Source organism: Rhincodon typus, chromosome 35 (assembly GCF_021869965.1).
Source record: "Rhincodon typus isolate 14 chromosome 35, sRhiTyp1.1, whole genome shotgun sequence".
In the NCBI taxonomy this organism is placed as follows: Eukaryota; Metazoa; Chordata; class Chondrichthyes; order Orectolobiformes; family Rhincodontidae; genus Rhincodon; species Rhincodon typus.
Genome location: NC_063366.1, coordinates 10,139,796 through 10,162,518, shown reverse-complemented (window position 1 = coordinate 10,162,518; position 22,723 = coordinate 10,139,796). Strand labels below are relative to the sequence as shown.

Below are 22,723 nucleotides of genomic sequence, written 5' to 3'. Positions count from 1 at the left end.
AGGTTATTGACAAAGTCAGGGTTAGATCTGAGTGCACGGAGTGCAGTCACTTCAGACGGAGATAGGTTGGACTTGGTGAGAGGGACAGCAAAATTGAGGCAACTAATATCATGTCGACAGTTCTCAATGAACAGATCGAGTGCAGGTAAAAGGCTAGAGGGAGGGGTCCAGGTGGAGGGAGGGTATTGGAACTGGGCGAAGGGGTCTGTGGGATGGGAAGCAGGCTCTTGTCCAAAGAAATGGGCACGGAGGCGAAGATGGCGGAAGAAGAGTTCATGTCGTGCCTGAAATTCGTGTGCATCTCAGGATGCGGTGAGAGCAGCTGTCTGTGGAATGTTGAACATCACGGAGATACCTGTGATCCTGGGAGGATTCAAAACATGAGGGATGAAACTTCAGTTGGAATCCACATGGTGTGGGTCTGAGCAGGAGGCAGTCACTGAGGAATGTGTTATGACTGTGGAAATGTGTTTTATCAAATACCTGGTCAAACACCAGGATTAACAGTGAAATTAATATCGGTGGGCAAGGAGAGAGATTGGAATGGAAATCCCATCTGAGAGAGGAGCAGAACTTCTTCACAGTGGGGATGCCTGGAAGAGATTTGGCAGTGAGTTAAATACTAAATAAAAACTGAAAGAACTGTGCATGCTGTAAATCAGGAACAAAAACAAAGTTGCTGGAAAAGCTCAGCAAGTCTGGCAGCATCTGTAAAGCAAAAAACAGAGTTAATGTTTCAGGTCCAGTGACCCTTCCTCAGAATTGATGGTGGCTGGGAAAATGTCAGTTTATATGCAGGAAATAGGGAGATTCAAGGTGTGGAGGTGGGGGTAAGTTTAAAAGAGACGCAAAACACAGGCCATGGTCTGGTACACACTGGCCCGTATCTGAGGCAGAGTCAGAGGATGCGGACCTGGGACAAAAATGCTGCACAACCCAGGACTCAGAGTGGGAAGGATGTCGTGGTTTTAATGAGGTCAACCAGATTGATATCATAGAATGTGAGTTCCCAGATTGGGACTGGTTCAATCTTGAATTAGATTTAGTTTTATTGTAAAATGTACTCAAAAGAGTACAGCGAAAAGTTTACAAATCGCCTCTTATGGCACCATCTTAGGTACAAAGGTAAATAGTTACAGATTCTTCAGTACAAGTTCTTGGGGGGGGTGGGGGGGTAGAAAAATAAATAAATAAATAATCCAGTATTAGAGATCGTAGGAACAAATTTTTAAAAAAGATAGAGAAATAAAAAAGTTCAGCGAAACAGTCCTTCGAACCCAGTCCACGCTCCCACCTAGCTTCCAGTCCCCACTCAGCCTTGACTCCAGACTGCGCTGGGTTTCACCTCGAGGCTGACAAGGCCAGGAGACCACTCTGGAATCACCTGGAGGATGGAAGTTCATGCTTAGGCCACATTGGACCAAAGGCCGTCAAAGGCCGCTGAGAGACTGCCACATGGGGCCGAGCCTTCGCCACGCCAGGCCGGGAGACCACCTCGCAGGGTGCAGGAGTCCTGGATGATGGATATAAACAGGAGTGTTCACCCTAGAAGTTGGCTCTCAGCTAGCTAGAACACCATCATGTATTAGACGCATGTCAATAAAGGATGACAGCACACAGCCTGCATGGGGTTATTTCAGATTGATTCTGGGCTATAAGTTTGATATGTTACCAAGCACATCTTAGCTTAGTTCAATACAAGTATTTAACTAGTATGTCTTAGTTAATTTTGAAAAAAAGAAGTGATTTCTTAGACAATTTCAAACCAAATAGTGTGTCGCTTTGAAAAGAGAATGAAGTTTATATGGGGAGACTACTTTTGGTACTCTTAATGTTAGAACTTTCAGAACAGCCATAAACATGCTGTTGTCTATTAACTTCAACATAGTGAAGTTCCAATTTATTTCGATCTTTCCTTTCTTTTATGCACTTAGGGATTTGATATCTATGCATCACAAGAAAAGGATGACCAATATAACAGAGACAAATGAATCTCAGAGCATCACAAATGGATTGTTTGATGTTGCAAGAGGGAGTTCCTATAAAATAGTGGGAGCGGTCTTCATTGTTATTGCAGCAGGATCTTTAAGTTTGGCGACCATTATTGGAAACATTCTGATCCTAGTATCTATCAAAGTAAACAGACATTTGCGAACTATTAATAACTACTTTATTTTCAGCTTAGCCTGTGCGGATTTTATTATTGGTGCATTCTCTATGAACCTATACACCATTTATATTGTAAATGGATACTGGCCTCTGGGTCCAGTGGTATGTGATTTATGGCTTGCTGTAGATTATGTTGTCAGTTATGCCTCTTCCATGAACCTCCTTATGATCAGCCTTGATCGCTATTTCTGCGTGACAAAGTTGGTTCGCTACCCTGTGAAGGAAAGACCTAAGATGGCCTTGATGATGATTACAGCTGCTTGGGTATTGCCATTTATCCTATGGGCGCCGTCCATTATCTTCTGGCAGTACATCGTAGGGAAGCGGACAGTTAACGAAGGTGAGTGTTACGTACAATTCTTCTCAAATCCTGCCGTCACTCTTGGTATCGGTACAGCTTCTTTCTATCTCCCAGCTATAATCATGGTGACTTTGTATACATTCATATCTCGTGCAAGCAAATGCCGAATTAAACAGGATAAAACAGTGCCTGAAACAAGCAATTCCACAGTTTCTTCTAGCCCAGTGAAAGACAAAATAGCAAAAGCAAATAATAACAGAATTCCAACAATTCCTGATGTGCCTCTGCATGACCAAATACAAAGTGGCAAAATACCCGGTCAATTGACAGCTGATAGCTATGACCAAAGTCATCAAGATGAACTCACTAATGACTCAACTTATCTCAGTGCATTGCCTAGTAATGAGAATCAGGAAGAAGCAATCCAAGGCAAAACAAACGTTTATGTGGCACAAAATTATTTTAGGATTGACAACTCCAATTTCTTCTCAACGAAGGTAGTTTGTAAATCTGAAAAAGATGTCGACTGTGGCAACACAGTAGGAATACTCCCAAATATCAACAGGAAGAAAAGGAATGGCCGAATGATAAGAACAGGCCATAATTTAGTTAACATAAAAAGGACTACAATGAAGAAGGTATCTAAATCGCGAGAGAATAAGGTAACCAGAACCATATTAGCTATCATCCTTGCATCCATTATTACTGGAACACCGTACAATGTCATGATGCTGTTGAGCACTTTCTGCTCAATTTGTGTCCCTGACACATTGTGGACCATTGGATATTGGCTCTGTTACATCAACAGCACCATCAACCCATTCTGTTATGCTCTGTGCAATACCATCTTCAAGAAAACCTTCAAGAATCTTCTCTCATGCAAGTACAAAAATATTGGTACAACAAAATGAAAGAAAAGCTACGAGTATAATCTTGTGCACGCTTCATAAATATCGTTGACTTGATTTTCCTTATTTATATTCAAAATGTACAGAGGGATTCTTTTTTAATTGTGCCAGATTATGTATCAAGTTTGCACTTATTTGTAATATCAAAAATGACATTTTAAACTAATTTATATGCATCCTATTGATAAAATTGATGCTGCTTATTAGAGTACATTTGTGAAGGAATGAGAAGGTAAACTTACCCAATATTTAAGCATCATCAAATACAGCATAAAGTTGTTCCGTGAGGATTTTTTCATTTGACAATATTGTGCACATTAACAAGATATCACTGCCTTCCTAAAGTGCAACATAACCTATCCAATATCTTCAAATCATTAAAATGACATGACGTTCTCATAGTGTGTACACTCTTTGAACATTTATAACAGATGTCTTTTAGGTATTTTGATAATAGCTAATTCCCTATTTCAGAAAGAGTCTTTGGAAATTAAAAGAGGAGCTCTACTAATTATTCACAGTCATGTGGGATTAGCCTGATGTCAATGCATCTGATTGGCTCCTCAAATGAATTACTCATTTTTATTAGCATTAAAATAACCCTCACTTGAATAAGAACATAAGACCATCGAATTAAGCATTCATTTATCGATAATAATCCACCATATTTATGTAAAATAAGTGCAGTTAGAATCCATGGAATATTGGAAGTGCTCTGATTGTCACAAAGAGCCTGAAGGTATGTAATGAAACTTGGATACTGTGACAAAATGCTAGTGCATGTTCCTGAAATTTTATTGTGTTGTACCAGCTTTCAAGCTTGTTTTTTGGTTTCTGTGTGTTTAGTTGATTGATTAAGTCGACAGCAGAGATATTTTCCCTCCAAAATTTGAACTAATCCCGAATCATAGAATACAGCAGTTGCTTACGATAAAATAATATTCAGAATAGCAAATCACAGCTCTACCACACCTAAAGTGTAAGACAGCCTCACAGTGAAGACAGGAAAAGCAACAAAATGCAGAATGTATTAAAAATATATCAACAAACGCACGTTTTTGATCCAGATGTGAACATAAATGTAGATAATACAACCTTCGATGATGTTGGCTTGTAGTTCAAACAATTATTATTCGAACAACGTGTACTTTGTTTCATGTTTGGTGCAAGTAAAATACATTACCTGAGAAATCAACATGTCTCATCTATTTGTGGTTTGAAATAAAAGAGTGGAAACAACTGTTTTCTTCGGATCGGTGACGCTACTGGCTCAAACACTCCTGCTCGGAAATCACAGGAAACGGAAATTACTGTAGATGTTGACTGTCCCAGACAAAAGAAATAGAAAGTGCTGCAAATACTCGGCAGTGAACGCACCATCAGTGGATCAGGGATACAAAACCGAGAACTAATGAATAGAATGCACCTCCTGTTGGAGCGTGTGGGGACGTAAATTCCCAGAAATTGGCATTGGTTAGATATATCTACCTCATTCCATGTTGTGTTCAGAAACGGCGGGTTTGGAGGGGCATGAGGTTTTGATTGGGTGGGTGGTAGGTGGTTGAATACTCAGTCATCTGTACTTGGATAGCTACATGGGGAATGTAAGAATTGAACCCGGCGTGGCTTTTAATCCTCTTGGGGTTTCGTAATTCCAAAAGCATTTGGTGACAGGATGAGTGACTTTCCATCGGGGGTGGGGAGAAGAATAAAAATAAGAAGACACCTCCCTTCTCCTGTTGATAAATCTTCCTCGACTGCCCACATTCTTTATCCACAGCTACTTAGAAGTATCAATGAATCGAACAAGGATCCGGGTCTCCGATGGTTGAATTCCACGCAGCAATGACTTCCTCCCCGTGAGGTTGCTGAGTGGAAATCAATATGAATATATTCCTTGGATGCCTGTTGGCAGGCATGTCCACTGCCCCGAGGCCCTCCTTCCTGAAAAGGTTCCACCAACTGCCACTCACCTATTTGCTTGACTGTCAGTTTTGGTATGATATTCTTTAAAATGAGGCAGCACGGTGTCTAGCTGGATCTCTAGACTACAGGCCAGATCACCAGCATCTCCACAAGTGACAACCATTCTAAACAAGATCCCGAAGTGAATCATTTACTTTCAACTTTTCTTAGTGATAGGTTTGGAAAACAGACAAGGTAACCTTTTTGGATCGGCCAACTAGGCAGTTAAGTGTTGGTTAGCTCTGTTAGCTGTTTGGCTGGATGATCTGTCAGGCTCAGTTCCCATCCTGGGTTCACAATGAAGGTGACCCTCAACGAAACTCAGCAGAGAGTTGTCTCCTTCTTATGAGAGTGGCTATTGCTGCTATGAAGACTTTCACATTCAAATAAGAAACATTTGACATAACTGGGATGTCAATCAACTGAAGCTCAGATTTCTTGGCTGGAATGCATTTCCTGATCCGTCAGTGACTCTCCAAAGTCAACAATGCAAATGCACAGTTGGAAGACTGAGTTTGGGGTAGACAAATGTTGCTGTGTACATGTGTGAGTGCTTGTGTGGGAAGGGGTGTAGTGTTGTTGGTGAGATGCACATTGGGCGGGGCATTTGGAGATGGTTTGTGCTGGATAATGAAGGAAACTCCCTAATACAGACTCATTCTGTTTCTGGAATGTTCCTGGTCCTGTGAGGGGTTGGATGGGTGAGATAGGGAGTTAATTTTAGAATATGGAACCTTTGTCAGTGTTCTGACATCCTGCTGTGTCTGGGCGATGGTGAAAAATGGTTCACGAGATAGAGTGCCCCGTAGCTACTTTGCAACATTTAATGCACAATTATTTGCTGATAGGGCATTCCACAAGGATTTAATGTCCAAATAATACCACCTCCCCATCCCAATTGATGCGATTGCTGGATTAGCAGATGGAGAATGCTTGTTTACAGAAACACATGGGCTCAGACGGGGTCTCTTTTCTATTCTACTGAGCTGTGCCACAGCACCGTTATGGATACGGAGGACAGAGATATGGAATTTGAACAGATTATGGAGTAGTTCCACCTCAATAGGGCTTGGCTGGAAGATATTATAAACTTATTCAAGGGTTTGTTCCCCTCCTTTTGCCCCAATACAGTGCTAGTGTTCATAACTGCCAATGGAATGCATCTTTCAATTGCACCATGCTCTGTTGACAACATTCTCGCCGTATAACCCACCATTTGATCTTAGCTGAATTTCATTTCTGGTGGTGGTCTTGACAGTGTCAGCCTCTGGAAAGATTTCTCAGGGTGGTAACCCAACCATTGAAACTGGAATGTAGTTGCAGATATCCCACAGCCCTGGAGTTATTCTGTGAATAGACAAAAATTAACATTGTGGTCAGTCCTTCCTCCAAAACCCTGTCTATGCTCCCTTCATACTGTCCTTACTCTCCCAATTGAAATAGTTTTAATTTTCAGATTTTTTTGTGTTTAAATAAATTAAATGCACATCATCTTAAATCCATTGTGATTGTTTTGATTGAGTTGTCTAATGTTGTTTTTCAACATTAACGCAAATTAATGCCAGCCTCCAAGGATTCTATCACAATCACCAAAGGGATTTCCACTTCTTTTTATAAAACATATTTCAATGTCACCAGCATTAATAATGACCAATGGCTTCAGAGAGAGTGCAAGGATGAAGAAAGAGTTATGGGGTGATGGACAAGATACTTTTCTTCATTTTTGAAGTAGAAAAGATTTACTATCCTCTCCTTGGTACTATTGGTATTGCTGGTAAGTTTCTGGAAGCAGACATGAATTCCTGAATAATATATTCCATTCTGTTGCAGTTCTTGCAAGGTTACAACAGCAGAGCTAGCTATTAATTCTCAGGAGGAACTTGCTTTGATATTTTGAGTGGAATGAATTGCATATCATCACTTTCAACATTTCACCAGTTAATATGTCCATCTGAAGTTTGAACATAACTCTGCTTGATAAAGAAACAGATACTTGATGCTCTGTTCAAGACATGCATGTGCAGGGTGTGTCTAGAGGCGTACTGTAATGTTTCTGAAGTCAGCTCATTTAATAGCATCTTGATATCAAACCAATTTTTCGTACTGTCTATAGTGTGGTATCATAACAATAGTGCATTACCTTGAAAAGTATTTTCTTTAGACTTTCCGTGTACTCCTTTCCAATCAATGACTTGATGTAATAGAACTGCAACCATTTTTTACAGGTAAGGGAATCTTTAAGATCGTGGAAGCACTGTTCAGTTTTCCTCCTTATTGTAAAAATTTCTACAAGATGCTATTTTGTAGTAGTAGGTAATTGTTAGGTATTTTATAGTGTGCACTCCTTCAGATACGTACCCAATAGCTGCTTATTGACAGCAAGAAGAACTTTAGACCTCTCAGTGTCATTGTGAAAACTTCTGAAATCTGTTTCCCATCAGTGACATTATTTACATAAGGTTATGATCAGTTAATTTAGTAAAATTGGTATCATTACCTTTACTGTCTGTGCATCGCAGAATATTCATCCATTTTGGATAACAGTCTGATTTATCCTTAATCCTGTTCACACTGATCCTGCCTCCACCACATAGATGGTGCATCTAGAACGTAACATTTGATGTATGAAAAAGATTTTGCTTGTTTCAATAATGTTTCTTTTCTAACTACAAGAAAGTTGTGCATTTTCTTCTTCCATCTTACTTCAAGGGGAACAGTTTCTCTTTATGGAATTTTATGTTTTTATGAATTTTATGAATTTTAATTTCCACTCTAAGCTCGCTACATTGAGCTTAATGTTACATCATCAAATTTGCAGTTTACCTCTTCTGCATTATATTATATATGAAAATGATGTTCTTTATTTTGCAAATACAGGGAAAAAGTTGTCAGAACTGCAATCATTTTATTGAATCTATAAAATGCTTTTGGTCATTTTATTTTTGCTTTATAAATAAACTCTTCCATATAATTGAGAATTTACTTAATTCAGGTCCTGTTTACAGCAGTTAACAATATCACAGATATATTAATATATATCCATGGATAGAGTAATTAATCAGTCAGACTTATAGCATTGTAACTAGCAGATGATTAATATACCTGTTTATTCCTCTTCCTTACAGTTAACGCAGTGACGATTGGGATCTTATCACAGGGAAAGTGTGGCCTCTCCAAAGGTGTAACTCATTATCTGGTGGCCACGGCAGCAGCAGATCTAATAGTGCTTATCACTGATCTGATGTTGAGGCAGATTCCTATTGTTTATTGGAAACACTTTTATTTTATGCAATCCTTCCCTGTGTGCAATATCCATGCATGTTTTGTTTATGCAGCAACAGACTGTTCTCTTTGGTTCACTGTCACTTTCACATTTGATCGATTTGTGGCAATTTGCTACCAGAGACTGAAAACTAAGTATTGTACTGAGAAAACTGTGGCTGTGGTTCTTGGAACTGTGACTGTGTTGAGCTTTTTAAAAAACACTGTGTGGTATTTTTTACTCACAGGCCGGTATTTACTTGTGAACTTACCTTGGTTTTGTGAAACAACATTTGATGTTTTTGATGTATGGCAGCGGATAATAATCGAATTGCTTCAAAACATTGTAACTCCATGTCTCCCATTTGTTCTGATTCTTCTGCTAACTGGTTTTACTGTCAGACATATTTTGGTATCCACTAAAGCACGCAGTAGACTCCGGGCTCACAGCAATACAGTGAGCTTCAGAGACACAGAGATAGAGAACCGAATGAAATCTATTATTTTATTATTTGTGATTTCAGGAAATTTCATATTTTTGTGGGCAATGCATATTGTATATTCAGTGTGGGCTCATTTATGGTATTCACATTATGTGTCTGCAATTGCACCTCATTTTGTTAGCAGATTAGGAATCATGCTTCAGCTCCTGAGTTGCTGCAGAAATACATGCATTTATGCCATAATCCAAACTAAATTCAGAGAGCAGTTGAAGAGTGTGGTCAAATATCCCTTTTCTCAAATTGCAAGATACATTTTACGATGAGAGGCATTGAAGAACTCAAGGCATCAGAAATCAATTCTAATTTAATATCTTAACCATTGTATACAAGAAATGCTGCCATTCTTCTCAGCAAACTCTCTGTCTCCCCATAGCACTTTGGAATCTCAATAATGCAGATATTGGGTGCACTTTCCCACCTCTGCGATGCAGAAGCAACATTTTAGCCTGCTCTGTCCCAGAGGCAATGACACAGACACAATGTGCTTAGTCCGTTCTCACTCAGGCCCAGTGATGCTGACAGAGTATAATCAATCTATTCTCAGTCAGGATAAGTGTAGATCTCAATGTGGTATTTCTGTTCTCCATCAGATCCATCAATATTGATAAATTGGTCTTTTTAGTGTCTTATATATACTCATATCATGGACATTGTCTGCTTCCACATCACTCCACTACTGCACTCCGCCCCAACCTGGACATCAATAATGCAGACAATGATTAATCAATTTTCTTTGACCAGGACGTGGTGACACACATTCACAGAGCCCAGTCTGCTGTCCTGTGTGCACAGTGATACAAACATCCTCTCCCTAGGGCCACTGATATAGAGTCATCAGGGCCTCCTGTTCACATTTTCAGTGGCAATAGAATAAAAAATAGCAAGATTGCTGGGTTCAAAAATTGCTCGAGATTGGATATCAAGGATAGAATTATATAGAAGTTACATGTAGGGAGAATGAGGATAGAAGTACGTTCAGCAGATCAGATGTTTAAAGGAGAAACCAAAATTGGAAATGAGTTTCAAAAATGTCCAAGGAATATTCATATGTACTTGAAGTACCGAATGAAAACATGATAATGCATCAACCCCGAAGTTTAAAAGATGATGCATTAAAACTCTGTGATGGAAGATAAACATAGTGATGAAGAAACTGTACTGCCTACTCGGAGTTTTAGTCAAAACTAAAGGAACTGCGGATGCTGTAAGTCAGCGGATGCTGTAAACAAAAAGACAGAAATTGCTGGAAAAGCTCAGCAGGTCTGGCAGCATCTGTGGAGAGAAATCAAAAATAACGCTTCAGGTCACCGGACCCGAAACGTTAACATTGATTTCTCTGCACAAATGCTGCCAGATCTGCTGAGCTTTTCCAGCAACTTCTGTTTTTGCTTAGGTGTTTTTGTCCTTTGTTAAAAGTGTTAGCCGCATATTTGTTCAACTGTGCTATGCTGTTTTCTGTTACACCTCAAGAGCATTTAAAACAAATGGGTTGAACTCAATTCTCTAAATCATGAAGATCAATGCAATGTTTGAAAATATAGAACAACTAGGCGTTTTCCACTATCGGGTTGCAACGTGGTCAAATCGCATGAAGTCTGTTTGCAGTAGCTAACTTTATCTGTCTGGATGTCCTCCATAATCATATGCATTTACTGCATGCATAAAACTTTGCTTAAAAAAGAAACAGATGAATCTAGATATGTAACGCGATGAAGTTATTTAATTCGTTTTTTTTTTAAAATCAATGGATCGACTGTTAGCACAGCCAGGTGATTTTTGCTTCTCTTTAACAAATCAGTGTATGAGACGAAGGAACTGGAATGTGAAGCAGAGAGAATAAAATCATCTTTAAAATTTTGTACTTGACTTTCTCATTCTACTTTTCAAAGGTAAGCAAAACGTCCTCTAAAATAATGGAAGCCTGTTTGGCGAAGGGGATATGAGGCTAAGGATTGAAATGAGTGAGAATTGTGAAATTTAGAATAAAGAGTTTTGGATGGGCTTTGCTACATCTTGTTGTAGTATTCTGTTAGCTCTTGATTTTACCAAAGTAGTTAACATGAGAATGTCTAAGTTATTTCCCTTTTTGTCATGGCAAACTGATTTGATTTCCTGCAATTTGAATTGGCTAATAATCGAGAAAGATTAAAGGCAAAGTCATGCTAAGTGGATAGGAACAAGATTTGGGGTATCAGTTAAGTTCCAGGCTGATAATGCAGAGGATTCTACCAATTATGCGTTGAACATGTATTTCTTATGAAGACCATAACTAAAAGCATCATTACCCATTGACACTGCAAAACGAATCATGCAACATGGAGAGGGATCAAGGGAACATGTTCTTGGATGAGCAAACTGACTGAATGTTGTCACGGGACTGAGCATTAATATTTCATATAGAGTCAAAGAGTCACACAGTATTGAAACAGACCCTTCAATCTAACTCATACATACTGACTAGGCTCTCAATCTGATGTCCCTTTTGCCAGCATTTGGCTCATATCTCTCTGAACCCTTCCTATTCATATACCCATCTAGATGCATTTTAAATGTTGTAATTGTACCTGCCTCTACCATTTCCTTTGGCAGCTCTTTCCAGACACGCAACACCCTCTGTGTGACAAAGGATGTCTTTTAGATCTTTCCCCTCTTACCTTAAACCTATGCCCTCTAGTTTGGATTCCCCCACCCTCAGAAAAAAGCCTTGGTTATTCACCCAATCTATGCCCCTCGTGATTTCATAAATCTCTATAGCCTTAGCCTCCATTGCTCCAAGGAGAAAAAGCCCCAGCCTATGCAGCCTCTCCATAAAAACACAGGGCATCTACTAAATGACTTTCTACAATGATATATACCCATTGCAGTTAATCCATCTGCTCTGAGTATACTTACACATGACCTATATTCCTCAGTTTTATCAAAAGTGCCAGCGACTGTCATTTCAGTCAAACCGGGAGATTCCTAAAACAGAGTTAACCACAAGGAATAAATCATCACCTCACAGGGTGGAATACAATCAAACAGGATTACGTTGGTTTCAGGGCATGTTTATCTTGGGATCATTTCAGGCCTTTCAAGTGAACAACTCCTTATGGTCATATTTTATTCACTGACTATAATTAATATCAGAATCCACAGAACTGAGTTGGATCACTGGAAAGTTTTACTTTTTTCACCGACATATGTTGTATCATATGCTGTATCACTTAATGTGATAAAGTTGGAGGATAATTTCTAGCCTTAAAAGGATTGGATCACTCCACCAATATGGACCAGTTGATGTTATATTATTTCATCGCTGATTCAGCAAAGATTTACTATCCTCTCTGCTGCTGTAGGTGCTCTGGTGAGTCTTAATGTTCAGCTAGTATTCCTATAACTGATATTGTCCTGCTTTTCTTATTGTTTTCAGTCAGGTAATAATAATAATAGTAAATTATTGTTACATGTATTTATGAAAATACTGTAAGTCACCATTTTAATTACAAAAATTATAAAAGGAAACAAATCATATAACTTTAGGCCAAATTTCCGTTTTTTGTTCCATACACTGCTTTTTGATTTCCTAAGAAGCTACGGGATGCATCTCACTCCACAGCCACCAAAGTTGTCTCTGAGGCCGCAACACCAAAGAGGAAGCACGCTGAAGCGGCCCCCGCTGGCACAGACCGGGAGCAGAATGTCACCTCTGCAAAAGGCGCCTGACTGTAGCCATAGCCAAGAAACTGTACCAACTCTCAAGAACTGGGGCCCATCTCAACTTCAGAGAACCGATTGACTGTGCAAAGTAACTGCCCAAGACCGAGAGAGCGTTCGCTCGAGAGATCATTCAATCCGCTGCCGGTGCAGAAGCCGCCAAAATCTCAAGAGGAAAAGAACCAGCTCCTATTCATTGATGTAACAGTTGCTCAATCTGCAACCACTGTGGCCAAGAGGAATGCAGTTTTACATCTAGTCACTGAATTTTTATTTTAATCCCCTGTTATGTTGTTTTAGTTATTACACAACAACATATTCGTTCCGAGCTTAATGAAAGAAATACCAATGTTTGCACCATTCTGTCAGCTGATTTGCTCGTTTTAAGAACACCGGCCTCTTCAAATGTCTAACATAGTATGTAGGATGGGCCGAAGGGCCAAACGTTAATGATGATATTCGACAGCTGCATGAGAAAATAGATTGGACAGGATGGAGGGATATGCTGGGAAGGTTTAGAATAATACTTAAAAAGCTGCATGACCCTGAATGAGTCCTGCAAATATTCCTTTACTAGCCGAAGATGACACCTGCACATGTTTTCTCACCCCGTTCCGAAGAAGGGTCACCGGACCCGAAACGTTAATTCAAAATGATTTTTTTTCTTTGCAGATGCTGCCGGACCTGCTGAGCTTTCCCAGCAACTTCTGTTTTTGTTCCCGGCTTACAGCATTCGCAGTTCTTTCGTTTTCTTTCCCCGTCCTGTGCTGTCTGTACCAGCCAGCAGTTTTGTCTTGCTGTATCTGCTTTATTTATGCTGGCTGTTTGTCACACTGCATAAGAGAGAGAAAGTTTCGTTCCAAGCTGTTGCTGCTGGACTTTGTTTCGGCTCGGAATCGTGAAATGTGCTAAGAACGAATCGAAGCCTCCAGACCAGCCATCGAGTGAGGGGTCCCCGACAGTCAGAAGAACATAAGCCTTGTTGCTTTTTCTAGACAGTCTTGAGACTTGTTCCTTCCTTTTCCTCTTTTCTTTTCCATTTATTATTACCACTATAATCATTTATTTTTGCCATTATAATCATTATTCTTACTTAGTAAACATTTATATGTGGTCGAGACTTCTCTTAATTATACTTACCCAAATCGGAAAAGAACCGCTTGGATACACACTCTGATCCAAGACACATAGTTTATATGTCAGAAATACCACACATCTGGATACACATGATGGCCAAATACTTGAAATCTGTCAGAACAAGTATGGATAGTTGTTGAGAAATTTCACTCCAATAACTCAGAATCCAGTACCAGTCATCCAGCTCATTTTCTGTCAACTCTGACTTCACATAAACATTTCATTTTCTAGGTGACTTGATATTACAATGGGTATACACATGCTTCCAAAAATAAGTTTACCATCACTTCAAATGATAGCGTACTTCTTTCCAATCTTACTTTTGAAACCATTTAAAATTATTTTTTGAATTTTTAAAAATTATTTGCTGCTCCTTATACCCAAATATAAATTTCCTCTCACAAATTCTCTTTACTGCAATTTTGACGGTTTCAATACTAGCTGCAACACTCAGCTCTTTTCACTGCAACATAAAACTGCCGGATCTTCAGCGATGATTATCTTCTCTTTTCACAAGGGCTATCCATACGCATTATTGCATATTTAAAATATTAATTTTAAGCTACTGATTGCTTTCATAGAGCTCTGCAACATGGAAACAACTTGCCAGTGCTACCCAGATTTCATAACTAAAGTAGTCCCATTTGCTTGCATCTGGTCCATTGCCATCCGAAGCTATCCATTCTGAATGCTTCTGAAACGATGAAATTGTAATCATTTCCACGACCACGTCTGGCAGCCAGTTCCAGACACACCATCCTCTGTGTGAAAAAATTGTGCCTCTGGACGCTTTTGCATCTCTCCCTTCTCACTGTAGACCTGTGCCATCTAGTGGCCAAAAGGCGAAACTAACAGAAATGCATCAACGAGTGGGATGGGGAGAAGAGAGTTGGGTTTCCAAGACTGAATTGGAGATTTTGGTAAAGAGATAGTTTGAAAAGCAGCTTGCAGCCACCACTGAAAAGAAATTCTCAAGAATTCTATCAACACATAAATAGTAAAATCATTGTAGGTAAGAGGAAAAATAAATGATTAGGAACAAAACAAGAGATTTGTAAAAGCTGTCTATGCTATAGTTTGTACACAAATGGTAGTTTCTCTTAACTGAGGAAGGAGATGTGACCCAGTTATTGGTTGAAGTGAAGGTATTGCAGTAGTCGACATATCTGGTATCAATAAGGACGTTGTATCGGTCAAACTGCCTGTAAAGTCATTTGACAACATGTGGTAATGGTTGAGGGACTCACCATAATATTACAGTATTACTTAGAATCACAGTTAGTGCATAATGATTGGAAAATTGTAAATTGGGTCTAGGCCTGAAACGTCAGCTTTCCTGCTCCTCTGATGCTGCTTGGCCTGCTGTGTTCATCACCTTGTTATCTCAGATTCTCCAGCATCTTCAGTTCCTACTATCTCTGCAAATTTTGAATCCTTGTTTGTAAACATGTGTGAAAATAAATCCACTGTCTAAAATTAGTCAGATTGTTTAACCATATTGCTGAAGATTGTTTTAAGATCAAGATGTGACCATTAATGAGAGTGATGTGGTTTATGTGAGCTACATGGGCTTCAAAGGATATGTAGTAAAGAGCGCTGCAACAGACTCATGATCAAAGTTATAACTCATGGAATTCAAAAGGGTACTAGGAAGCATTGTGAACCTTAAAGTACATAGTGTGGAGCATCTCAGAAACATAAATATGTTGGTGAAATGGGCAAAAAAGTGGTTATTGAAATTTCATGAGGAGAAGTGCAAAGTTAGTCATGCTTTTTGGAAAACAGCATAAGATCCAATGTGTAAGTTTATCAAGGTTGCAGGACCAATTGGACTTTGCTGCAGATCCACTGAATTCAGTAAAAGTTAAGAAAGTGGTTAACGAAGCATACAAATTTTTATGTTTTATGTAAAATGGCAGAAAGTAGAAAAGCAAGATGCTACGTTGACTTGTATGACACATTATTTCACCCACAATTGGAGCATGGTGTCTAATGCTCGGACCATAATTTAGGGCCTTACCAATGGCCTTACCAAGGGTGCAGGAAAGATGTGTGCAACTGTTTCCAAGATGAGGAACTTCAGTTAAGTTGATAGATTGGAAAGTTTAAGATTATTTTTCAAGGCGAAGTAAAGATTGACAGGAGATTTGATCAGGGTATGCAAATGCCTGAGGAGTCTCGAAAAACTGCCAAATTAGAATCAGGAGATTTAAGGTCATTGATGAAAGAAGCAATACGACATGAGAATAATATTATTTTTAATACTGCAAGAGATACTTTGATACTGTCTCGCATGTGATAAAAGCGAGATACTGCGGATTCTGTAGATCTGAAACAAATATAGAGAATGTTGGGGAAACTCAGCAGCTCCGACAGTATTGGCGGAGACAAAATCATTGCTAACATTTTGAGTCTGATATGATTCTTCTTCAGGACTGGAGAAGTCACACCATACTTACTACTTTATGTTTGTCTATAAAAACCGAAAGAACTGCAGATGCTGTAAATCAGGAACAAAAGCAAAGTTGTTGGAAAAGCTCACCAGGACTTCCAAGTCCCTGCTGGAGAATTGTGACACTATTTTCCCCATCTCCGACACGTTCAGATTTGTCTTTGACCAAGCAGTGTAGCTTCATATTGTCAATGCTTACCAGCTGCACAGTGGTCTTTTCAAGATAGCACAGGCACCAGATATGCTGGTCTTTTAGCATATATCTGGTGAGTACTGGAGCTATTCCAGGAATGGCACATATTAAAATGGGAATAGAGTCAGATGTGACAGACGCCCATATAGGCATGATAGGCAAGTTCTGTAAAAAAACTGTAAGAGATAACACTAGGCATTATGACGAGAGTTGCTCCAAATAACAATGTAATTCCAATAGGCAGCACAGTGGTTTGGTGGTGAGCACTGCTGTCTCATAGCCTCAGGAACTTGGGTTTGATTCCAACCTTGGGCGACTGTCTGTGTGGAGTTTACACATTCTCCGCATGTCTTCCAGGGCTTCCTCTGTGTGCTCCAGTTTCCTCCCACAGTTCAAGGATGTGCAGTTTAGGTGAATTGGCCATGCAAAATTGCCCATGGTGTCCAGGGATATGCAGACTAAGTGGGTTAGCCATGCGAAATGCAGGGTTACAGAGAGAGGTTAGTGGTCTGGTTGGACTAGCATTCAGAGAGTCAGGGTGGACTTGATGGGTCTAGTGGCCTGCTTCCACACTGTAGGGATTCTAACCCACAATTAGCCAAAAACAAAACATTTTTTGACTTCTTTAACATAACACACTCCACACAAGTAAGATTATAGATTAGCACTGCTAGCAATACAGTCTGGTAGGTGTGATTTATTCTTGCCACTGAAGATCAAGTGCCATTTAGCTCCCTGGCTCTGATAACATTGCAGATACATGTCCCTGTCTGGGTCAGTTGGTAGTTTCCAACCAGAGAATGCAAAATCCTATATCAGTGTTTAAATCAACGAAATGTCAAGTGCTCCAGCCTCAAAAAAAAGGAATTTCCTGCACAACATTCTCTTCCTTTTTGTTCCTTCCGCTGACTAATTTTCCTGTGAACAAACCCATACTAACACTCTAAGAGAAAAGAAACCAGAAAATAACAAACCACCTTCCATGCTATTTTACAATGTGTCTCTCTCTTGTTTATGCAACAGAAACCTCAATCCAAGGCTACATTTAAACATTTTAAATTATTGTTTTTGTCTCATTGCTATTATTTTCATTGCTCAGTCTCTCCAACTCCACTTTTTGTTCTTTTTTAAAGAAAAGCTTGTTCATAAACATTTTCACAATCACACAATCACTTAATATCTTAAAACTCATTACTACCAATGAAGTACTGTTGAAGTGCACTCACTGTTGTAAAGTGGGAAACACAACACCGATTTGCATGTAGCAAACTCACACATTTGTTTTCAAAATGAGATCACGATCAGTCCAACTGTTTTGAGATATTGATAGAGGCCACGGGCACATCCACATTCAGTGGCTTTCCTTTGAAACAGTGCCATAGGATATTTTACCTTCACATAACCAATGAGATACGGCGTCAGTTTGAAACCTCATGAAAAGTTATTATCTTGACCCTGCGGCTGTCCCTCAGTAGTGCCCTTGTGACTCAGAATCAAGAAGTATACCAACTAAGGGAATACTGACAACTCTTGCTAATTCCTCTGATCTGCCAACCATCTCAGTGCAACAAGTAAGCTCATCTGATTCTCTGATGAATCCCACATTCTTTTAAGATATATTTCGGTCTGCATTAGTAGTGAGACAGCTTCATATCGACTATGTTTATATAATACATTGGAATCATCACAGAAGCAAGGATGTTGTCTCTTTGAAAAAGCGTTTTGGTATTTAAAATAGGATGCATTTAAGAGGAAGAGGGAAAGCTAGATAAAAACATTAAAGAGATAAAGGAATATGCAGCAGTCTCCAGGATGCAAATGGTTTCCATTCTTGAGTCTGACAATCAATTTCTTTGCAAGTTGAAACACAATTCAGGACAATAAATTTCAATCAAGTTACCTCTTGCTCTTCTTCTCTCCAGTGGATCGAAATCTAGCCAATCTTTCCTCATAAGACATTCTTCTTATTCCAGGTATTAGTCTAACGAAACAGTTTTTAAACAAGGTGACCAACGCTGTGCACAGTACTTGAGATATAATCACAGCAGCACCCTATATGACTGAAGAATAAACTCATTACTTTTAATTTCATTTTGTGTCTCCATGTTCTTTCTACCAAAATTAATCACTTCATATTTTCTTGCATTAGATTTCATCTAACACTTGTCTGTCCATTCCACCAATTTGTCAATGTCATTTTGAAGATGAATGCAACAGTATTCTCCTCATGGTTCACAACACATCCAAGTTTTGCAGCATCCACAATTTTGAAATTCTGCCCCAGACGCAAGAGTCTTTGTCATTAACTTGTAGAGTTATAGAAGTGAGCAACATGGAAATAGATCTTTCATATCAACTCGTCCATGCTGACCAGATATCTTAAATTAATATAATCCCATTTGCCAGCATTTGGCCAAAATCCCTTTAAACTTTTTCTTTTCATGTACCTACACAGATGTCTTTTAAATGTTGTCATTATACAAGCATCTACCACTTCATCTGGCAGCTGATTCCATATACACACCACCATTTGCGTGAAAAAGTTGCTGATTAGGTCCCTTTTATGTTTTTCCCTTCTAAACTTAAACCTATGTCCTCTAGTTTTGGATGCCTCTACCCTGGGAAAAAGACCTTGGCTATTTACCTTATCTGTGCCCTTCATGATTTCATAAACCTCTATAAGATCACCCCTCAGCCTCCAATGCTGTAGGGAAAATAGCCCCAGTCTATTCAGTCTCGCCTTATAGCTTAAACCCTCCAATCCCAGAAAGATTGTTGTATTTGTTTTCTGCACCTTTCAAGTTTAACAACATCTTTAGCATAGCAGTGAGAACAGAATGGAAATGCAATATTCCAAAAATGGCCTCACTAATGTCCTGTACAGCTGCAACGTGACAATTCCTATACTCAATGCACTGACCAATAAAGGCTAAAAGAACACAGGTTCCTGACACCAATATCTGTAAAACCTTCATATAAACCTTCCACAGTCTGAAAACCAAACATTCATCACTGCTTTGATTATCATCTCTGTCATTGTCATATCTATGTTTCCACTGTTCTTATTCCCTGTACTGCAATCTTTCACCCAGATCTGTTGTGTGGTGTTTTATTAAATACCTGTTGGAGGTCTAAGTCCATGTATACTATCACCTGTATAGCTATCATCAAACCTTTCTCCACACTTAAAAGAGTTAATTAAACAGTTAACTACAATATGGCCTTAACAATACTGAGAAAATACTTTTGTCTGCTCTTTGATGCTTTGTCTCGTGTTGTTATGTTGTGGCCCTTGCATTCAGCTGCTGTTGTGTCTAAGGGTAGTTGTCTAGTGGTATTATCACTACATTATTAGTCAAAAGACCCTAATAATGCTATGGGGACCTGGGCTCAAATGCTGATATAGCAGATGGTGGAATTTAAATTCAATTTTTAAAAACAGTTGAACGATAACCATGAAACCATTGTTGGTTTTTGGAAAAACCCATCTGGTTCATAAATATCCTTTAGATCTAAAATGTTATTAGATTTAGGAAATTGGTTGTTCTTACCAATCTGGCCTACATGTGATTCCAGATCCACAGCAATATGGTTGGCTCTCAAGTACCCCTGGGCTTCGAGGGATGGGCAATAAATCTTGGCCTGGCCAGTTATGTTCATATCCTGTGAAAGATTTCTGTTATTTTCATTTCATCCTGCTTTTATAACTGAGGTTAGTTAATGTCACAAGCAGGTCCCTTGCTCTTCTGAGAGGTTTGGATAGATCTTATATTCTCCCAAGTATTTCTCTCTCTCTCTGGTCTCTCAATTTTGTTTCTTTCTTTTAAACCGCTCTGTCCTCTTGTGGTTAAACTTCAGCTTGACTCTTCAGATATATTTTCATCTAGAATTTAAAACCTCCTACCCCGACCATCTTGAGTCCCAGATCCTTCCAAATTATCAGATTTTCATGAATTCTGGCCTCTTATGCATTGTGAAGTGCTGATTAAAACTATTGCTGTTAGAATGCAATTTGCAATTTGAGTTAGCAAATTAATGAGATGAAAATTGTTCATTTTTTCCGAATCTCCTATTCAATCTAAGTGATAAATATATTCCCTCATAATAATGAGTTAAAATGTTTACCACAGTTAGGTTCTCCTTGTCTCTAAAGAAGCTACATTGAACAATTGTGCAATGTCAATTCCCTCATGGAGATGCCACGAAGTACAAATTTAAGGCTCTGTGAGTATATTGCCTCAGAGTCTAATTTACAGAGATTGTCGGCAGCTCCAAGGGACAGATCACTTCACAGAGAAAAATATGGAAACACTTCTCACTATCAAGAAAGCATATTATACAATTCTTGCAGTCATTGGTGTTCCTGGTAAGTGTTTACCACTGTCACATCATACTGAATGTGGGTCAGTTCCTGGAATGGAAAATAAAGTTCTTTTTCATTTTAAATTGCAGTTTCTGGATTTTTTTTGAGTGTTGAAATGTGTAAATCATTGATAAGGAATCATTCTTTCATTTTAGTCTTATTTGATAATTATGCCATTCAAACAAAAATGATCTATACCCACATCCTGATCAGTGATATCTTAATTTATCAGTCAAATTTCATGAATTACATTTGTACTTTTGTTAAATTGCTTAGAAAGACAATAAGCATGTTTGTAACTCTCAGTGTCATTGATTTTGATCAAGTTATTTCCTTTAGCGGTACATAATGTACAGCCGAGTCAGTGATCAGTACAGGAGACTCTGAGAGAGAAGGTATTGGAAGTGTTGGTCACTGTAGCATAATACTGAACGTGGGTCAGTCCCTGGAGTGAAAAAGGATTTCTTTTTCCTTTTGTTATAAAATGTCATTTCTGCAATATTTTCTCAATGAGTCTGCCTCCGTTGTTTTCAGACATAATCAATGACAAAGAGTGAGCATTTTGCTGTTGAAAATGTTTTCAATGTTAATAGTGATTACATCAGGTACACAACGCAAAAAAGGTGGCAGTTTGTTCAAGGCAGACAACGACAATATCTTTCTTCTTTCAGTGGCCCTTAATATCTTTCTCATCAGGTTCGCTGTTACGATCATTGAATCTGTTCTCCTTAATGTGCTTATCTCTAACTTCTCCTTAACTGTTTGTTAGCTGCAAATTTACAACCTGTGTTCTTGATTCCAGCATCAAAATTATTGGAGTCATAAAAACATAGAGTTGTACATAGTGGAAACAGACCATTCGGTTTAACTCATCCATGCTGACTGGATATCTTAAAGTAATCTAGTCCCATTTGCCAGTTTTCAGCTCATGTCCCTTGAAACCCTCCTTATCCATGTGCCTATCCAGATACCTTTTAAATATTGTAATTGTACCAGCCTCTACCACTTCCTCTGGCAGCTCATTCCATACACTCACACCCTCTGCATGAAAAAGTTGCCCCTTAGGTCCCTTTTAAATCTTTATCCTCTCACGTTAAACCTATGCCCTCTAGTTTTGGACTCATCTACCCTACAATTAATGTAATTTGTGAAAAGATGTGATGCCATCCCTGATCCTCACGAACACAACTTCCCACCTCTGGAATAATTATCCTTGGCTAGACGCTCTATTTTCTGTCTTCATGCTAGACAGAAAGTCATTCTGCCACTTGTCCCCTAACTCCACATTCCCTCATTTTACTCATGCATCCACTCTGGCACACATTCTCGAACATGATTAAAAACCTACTTGCAACTTTGGGACTGCTATATCTTGTCTATGTACCTTTATGCTGCATGTAGACCACAGTCTTATTCCCTCTTTTGATTTATTTATTTCATTGCAATACATCTATTTTTATTCAAAATATCCTTACCTCATTGCTAATCTTGCTTTTTTTTTGTTTAACATGACCATGTTTCTTGAGCTGTCTGGTACAGAATAAGATCAAACAAACAATTATTTATTATGTTTGCCACCTCTCTGTCATTAACTGCCCATCCACCGTTAACTATTTCTATTACAGTGCTACATTTTTATGTCTGTTTATAGAATGTTTTATTTAGTAATTTGAATTCGTAGATCATCTTTATCTTTTAACTTGATTAACTGATTTAAGTGTGTCATTTACAACAAGGTGCAGGGCTGGATGAACACAGCAGGCCAAGCAGCATCA

At 38.9% G+C, this 22,723-nt stretch overlaps 2 protein-coding genes across 2 annotated transcripts in view; both read left to right on the top strand.

Moving 5' to 3' along the window:
* Positions 1–1,965: 1,965 nt before the first annotated feature.
* On the top strand, positions 1,966–3,381 carry LOC109919425 (muscarinic acetylcholine receptor M2-like). Its single transcript, XM_020519429.2, has one exon. It carries the CDS (start codon positions 1,966–1,968, stop codon positions 3,379–3,381), a length of 1,416 nt encoding a protein of 471 aa, XP_020375018.2.
* A 9,306-nt stretch (positions 3,382–12,687) lies between these two features.
* Positions 12,688–22,723, top strand: part of LOC125486940 (probable G-protein coupled receptor 139) — an 11,944-nt gene continuing 1,908 nt past the window's right edge. The window contains exon 1 of the mRNA XM_048616506.1: positions 12,688–12,814. Coding sequence (XP_048472463.1) covers positions 12,688–12,814 — 127 coding nt within the window. The remainder of the gene's footprint in view (positions 12,815–22,723) is intronic.